General features: G+C 43.4%; 1 protein-coding gene across 2 annotated transcripts in view; it reads left to right on the top strand.

Annotated features, from left to right (window-relative positions):
- Positions 1-2,419: 2,419 nt before the first annotated feature.
- Positions 2,420-6,392, top strand: part of ITM2B (integral membrane protein 2B) — a 29,334-nt gene continuing 25,361 nt past the window's right edge. The window contains exons 1-2 of one of the 2 annotated variants that reach the window (XM_011939685.1): positions 2,494-2,529; positions 2,586-2,759. In XM_011939685.1, the coding sequence (XP_011795075.1) occupies positions 2,643-2,759 (117 nt within the window). In that variant the 5' untranslated portion in view covers positions 2,494-2,529; positions 2,586-2,642. Of the gene's footprint in view, positions 2,760-6,392 lie in introns of both variants that reach the window. The other variant, XM_011939677.1, reaches the window with a different exon arrangement.

Raw genomic sequence — 6,392 nt, 5'->3', positions numbered from 1 at the left:
CACAAGATGCCCAGCTAAACTACGCATTGGGTTAAGAGAAGAGGCAACAGGAGCACATTTCAAAGGGCATATTCAGTGACGTTGTTTCACCAAGGACCCTATATTTGTGGGGAAAAAAAAAGGTTTCCAATCATTGTGTAAAACCACAAGAAATTTCTATGAATAGGGAATTGTTTCCTTGAGAAAGGACAGAATAAAGATGTAAAGAAGCCAAAAATTTAAAAAAAAAAAAAAATTCCTTGTTGAAGCACATCACACAAATCTATTAATAAAAGATTTTAGAATTCAGTTCCCCACTTCCATTTTTTCCTCCCTTCTTTGGTAAGCATAAAAACAAACATGGTTCCTGGTGATATGCAGAGCTGGAATCAGATTCATCTTACTCTCTCAAAATCAACATGAAAAAGGAAAACAAAGGTCCTCTAAGACTCCCTTTACATTTGGTAGTTAATAGTAACTTATAACTATGTTTTTAACTTTCTTTTGTTGAGTCATGGAATCTCCTCCTCCCTTGCTCCTAAGTTTTCAGGGTCAACGGGCAACCTTTTCTAAATCACAAGACTGTATTTGCTATGTTTGGTTTTGCTCCAGCGTCTTTGTTATCCCTGCTGTTGTGCACTACACAGTTCTGTAGACACATGAGATAAAATGGAGAAACAAAACCAGGAGATTATTCCCAGACCGGTTGCCAGCTGATTTTAAACTGTTGCTCACTGCAAGTACACAAAATAATGAATGGTCTTTTATTCATGAGTCTTTCAAAATAGAAATCCTGGGGCAGGGGAGGATTTCTACTTCTGTCAACCTCATTTGTTCATGCTTTGCCTCAGCTTCCTAGTCTGTTCAGTAGTCTTGTTCACGAAAAATTTTGTTTTCTTTTCTTCTGTAATTCTTTTTTTCCCCTCCGGAGTATAATGACAGCCAGATTCTTCTCTACCATCTACTGCAAAATGCCTTGAGCATTTTTCTACCATCTTAACACAGAACGAAGTAGAAAGGATGTATATATAATTATTTATAATCCTCCAGCTCTTGCTTCCAGAAATACTTAGTCTTCAATTGCAGTATCTCAGGAAACTTATTAAACCAGGGAGCTGGGAGCAGTCGTTAATTTTGAGGAATTAGATAACATTAGATGCTATGAAAGGCCAGTCCATAGAGTCAACCTCACAGAGCTGATGCCTGGACAAGGGAGACCCAGGGAGTTTAAATAAGTTGCTTCAAGTATGGTTAACTACTGTTAAAACTCACCAGAACTGGAGACCAACTCATCTTCCTCTCGGTTGAGCAGATTTCATTTTGACAGGAATTCCTGAATACCCAAAGCAAACTCAAAGTCTGACCTGGGTTTCTATCTCAGCCCAGGATGTTTCTGAAATACATGAACAGAAGGATTTGGAGATTTTGGGCTGTTTCCCGGGGACTTATGATCTGATGTTCTATGGAGGTAACCAACTCTCTCCTTGAGCGGGGCCAAATCCCCAAAGATCTCAGACTCAACCCACTTTTCTCAGGGTTGGTCCAGGGCAGAGCTGACACAGCTGTAACATTCTAGAGCACACCCAGAACTGTGGATGAACCAGGACAGAATGGGGTGGAAGAAGGATACAAGATCACCCATTTGTCCAATGGGGCCGTCTGTTGACAGTCATGAACGCAATAACGACGGGAGTCAGTATTCTCCCTCACATTAGTTGTAAATGGTCTTCAAAACATGACAATTTTGCTTTATCTTTAATTATTTTTTCATTTTGCAGAAAAATAAAGGGACTCGTCATCGAGTACTTTACCTTGAGTAAAAAATCAGCCAAGTGTGCACGTGGTTTTTTCCCAAGTATGCACAAGAATGGAACATTTCGTTTTACGAGTGTGAGATGTTTGATATACAAATCTGCCAAGAGGCTTCCTCCACATCGGTCTGGGACTAGGCAGAACAGGCCCTGACCTCCCGAGCGAGGGAAGGAAGACCAGGCAGGTCTGAGCCAGGTAAACGCCCTTGGGTGAGGTCCGTGAAAGATAAAGTCAGATCTCAAGGGCAGAGAGCTTTAAATATTTTTGTGCTCCACTGAGTCTGCTCCCTAATAAGTGAGAAAATGAAGATGTGGGTGCACAAAAATTCCATGGCCTTTAAGGCTTGCAGTGGGGACAGGGGGCAGAGAAGCGGCGGTCTGGTGCTGCAAAGGTTAGTCCCTTCTACCCAGCGAACTCAGGAAAGTTCGCTCGATTTTGCTACAAACCTGCAGCACTGGGCCTGGAGGTAAACTGGTTGGGAGCCAATTCAGAACTGGAAATTCTGGGCGGCCCAGATGGATGCCCATCCCTCTCTCAGGCGCGCCGGGATCCCGCGCCCAGCTGCGGGGCGAGGGCCGGGTCCCGCGCAGCGCCCCGCCTCCGGTCGCTGGCCCCGCCCCCTCCCCGCCTCCGAGAGGGTGCGCGAGCCGTCTCCGCCCTCGCGCGGGAGCTGGGAGGTTGCGAGAGCCCTACCGCAGTAGCCTCCTCTGCCGCCGCGGAGCCTCCCGAACCTCTTCAGCCGCTCGGAGCCGCGCCCGGAGCCCGGCCGTAGAGGCTGCAGTCGCAGCCGGGAGCCCGCAGCCCGCGCCCCGAGCCCGCCGCCGCCCTTCGAGGGCGCCCCAGGCCGCGCCATGGTGAAAGTGACGTTCAACTCCGCTCTGGCCCAGAAGGAAGCCAAGAAGGACGAGCCCAAGAGCGGCGAGGAGGCGCTTATCATCCCCCCCGACGCCGTCGCTGTGGACTGCAAGGTCCGAGGTCGGGGAAGCGGGTGCTGGGCCCGGCCGGGGAGGGCTGCGCGGGCTGGAGCGGCAGTGCGCCCCGAGGTGGCGGGCGCTGGGCTGGCGCCGCGGGTACAAGTCCTCGAGAGAGCCCGGCGTTCCCGTTTCCTGTGGGGCCGCAGCTCCTTTGTAAGGAACTGCGTGTGCTGGAAACGGTGCCTGACGTGGGGTCGGGGGCTTGGGAGGCCTGGAGAGGGAACGATTGGCTAATTGTGCCGAGGTCCCGGTCGTTTGTGCAGTCCGGGGAGCGTGCGTGCCGCCAGGACTTGGCTCATTCGATTTGGGGACCGTCAGCGACAGGCACTACAACAACAACCGAGTTTGGCACTTCCTTCCCAGTATAAATAATGTACCTAAAATGGCTGACATCATTACAAGCCTAAACCTCTGTTGTTTCCTACTTTCGTTTCTAGGCTTGAACAGCACTTGGACTAAGTCCAGCAACTGTAAGCGTCTTAATTTTAAAAGCGTTTCTTTACCTCCTTTTTCCACGGCCCTTCGGTAGTGGCAGGTGAACTTCACCTGGAGAGGGGACGAAGGGACACTCCGCCCGAAGTAGGTTTGGGCTGTCTCTTGCCATTACTGGTAAAGGCCAGTAATGACTATGTGGATGTTAGTGAAAAACGAATAGTTGGCATTTAAATTATATCAGCGTCTTTGTGAGGACTCCTGCTGCGTGAAACTAAACATAAGAAATTTGCCCCCGGGTGACTAATAAAATTCTCCTTCGTTTTACAAAATCTCTTTAATCCTAGGAAAATTCATGAAGTGGGGCTGTTATTGTGTTGACTTTTAGTAGGTTACGATCATATTTACTTAAATATGAGTGTAATTGTCTCGTAAGTTAAAAAAGGCCCACAGCCTCTTACCCGGATCCTTTTTAGGCTGCAAAAATTAGAAATTACGTGTAAAGTTATGTTGCTTATCTTTCTTGTTGTCGTTAGCATTTTTCAAGACCTATTATCAGTAGGGTAAATTTAGTTTTAACTTAAAAGAATTGGTGTGCCACGTATGAATAATAGGAGTTTTAATATGGACGAATAAAAATTATTACTGAAAAATAGGCCACTAATAATACTGTAAAAAATTCACAGTATAATGGTAATCTAGACGTATTATAATTTATTATATTCTGAATATAATCTGTCTTTATAATGGTAATCTTACTTTCTGAAATGTTCTGATAAAAACAGACACGTCAGGGGTTGATTTCGAAATGACTTGCCTTGCCTTGAAATAGGAACAGTGAACTGATTCCCTAAAAGGATTAAAGGTTTTGGTTTTCCGTATTGGCATTGTTTTCCTGAAGCCATTGCAAACAATCTTGGTCTTTAAAGAAAATGTTTGGAATGCACAGACGAAAATTCTAGTAGCAAATTATTATGTTAGCTCTTTGTTTATACATTTATTGTATCTAAAATAGATTGAGAGTCAAGTACCCAGTCACAACAATCTCAAATATATGTAGTCTTAATGCTATCACATATATTTATACATTTAAAAATCCTATTAACTAATATAACTGCTACCATTTAGAAAGAGAGTGAGCAAGCATTGGATGATGTCACTTCAGACAGCTTTTCTCTGTTCCGCTGTAGTGGAGATTTGAAACTCTGGACAAACATCAGAATTACGTTTGCTGAGCACCATTAAATCTGACTTCTGACAATTTTTGTCATTTCTGAAATAGTGACTCTGCCACATTTGCTCACGAGTTCACCATATTTAAATTTTGTGGTTATTGCAGCTATAAGTAATCATTGGTAGCTCCGTGCTTTGTTTTCCATTTTTTATTTTCTGAGATCCTCCATATCCAAAGAAAAATACTGCTGGGACTAAAGAGTGAGGGCCAGAGTCATCTTTGTAAACCACCCAGCAGTCACAGATGAGTTGGTAGATATAAAATGATTAATTCTCTTTCCAGCTATAAGCTGAAAAACTTCTTTAGGGGATGACAAAATATTTCTCTACATTGAAAGTAGAATCCTTTAATCAGTCAGTCGCTTAACGGGAAAAGGAAAACCTTAATGACAGACTTTTGTGAAAGAAGTTCTGATCTTTTCATTTCAGAGCTTGGGCAGTGATTACATAATGTTCTCTGGCTCCTTGCGGGTTACTCTATGGCAGCCACCTTGTCTGACTGCCTGGACTGGGAACACAATCAGCCTTAATGTGTTTTGCCGAGGGCATTTCCTTTGCCTGCTTGGTTGAAAGAATCAAACCAAGCTAGTTAATGGCCCAGAACTCCTGAACAAGAGTTTTTCTTATCTTTAACCCTCCTATATCACAATATCCCACAGACCAGTGTTTTCCAAAATGTGCTCTTAGGGACCACCTCCTCTGGTATCCTCTGGAGTTCTGGTTTTAAAATGCAGATTCTGCTACCTTATGCCACAAGAATTCTGATCACTCTAATCGGCTGGCTTATATAACATGCATTCCAGTACTTTTGCATTGCTTCTGTCTTGCTGTTTTTTTCTTCTGCAGGGTGAGAACTCTCCGGAAACAGTTCCATTACCCCATTTCTCAGTCTTATCTTTTCAGTAGCTCTTAATCGTAACAGCCATTTCTGGTGATTGTTTTATCTCAACTAGCTTGCTGTTTATTCTTTTCCTGCATTTTCCCCTTAATTGTTTTCACCTTCCTCCTCTCCTAGTAGACTTAAAGCTCTTAGAGCTGTAGACAGCAAAGATAGGATGTATTTTGGGTAGCAAAAGTGAATTTGAAATTATATACATGTTTTATGCTATAGGCAACAATTCATTTATTTTTGTGTCTGTACTTTGAACCTTGGGAAATTGTTGTATGTTTGCAAATACCAAAATACTTGATGTACTGTATCAGAAGACCCAGTTCTGTCATTACATAACTGTTTGATCTTGGGCTTAAATTTTTAGGTTTTCTGTCTGTAAGATGAGAGGGTAGGACCAGATGGCCTGTAAGGATTCTTCCAGTTTCAAAAATCTCTGAAGATACTAGGATTACATAATTATATTTGGCAGAAATTAAATTGTTTTAGTTGTGAAAAATAACAACTACCTCCTCACTCTAAGCAGGCTATTCCCTTTCTTCCTTCGGTGTTTTACATGTTACATTCTTCCCTCATATCAAGTAGCAGTGGGTCAAAGAGAAAGGAGATGGGTAGAAGTATTATGTAATAAAGCACATTGTCACTTCTGTTTACCTCACAGTGAACAGTGAAGTTGTCAGCACCTCTTTGTTGCAGTGCCTGCTTATGAAACCCCTTTTCCAGTATCAGGCTGCAGAATAGCTTAAGCTTGCTTCATATATATCCCTGCAAGTTGTTTTGCTGACAAATAGTGTTGCTTTCTCTCTACCCCACTTTGTAGATGTTCTTTAAAAGGAGAGGGAAAAGTAAAGTGCTGATATAGGAAAGAAAATAGTGGCAGGATGAGCGCATGAGAGAAAGCGAAGGCTGACTAGCCCAGTATGAGTTCTGAGTTACCCATGACAAATAGCTGTTTAGACCCTGGTTCTTTATCCTTTCTGGTTTTCCCTATTCACACAATCAAGACTGAAGGTTTTGATAATTAAGCTTTTCGTTTGTGTTGGTGGTTTTGTTTGTGTGTGTTTGGGGCAGTG

Source organism: Colobus angolensis, unplaced genomic scaffold, assembly GCF_000951035.1.
Source record: "Colobus angolensis palliatus isolate OR3802 unplaced genomic scaffold, Cang.pa_1.0 Scaffold101, whole genome shotgun sequence".
In the NCBI taxonomy this organism is placed as follows: domain Eukaryota; kingdom Metazoa; phylum Chordata; class Mammalia; order Primates; family Cercopithecidae; genus Colobus; species Colobus angolensis.
Note: the sequence above shows the minus strand (reverse complement) of the source record. Positions and strands in the feature narration are given on the sequence as shown.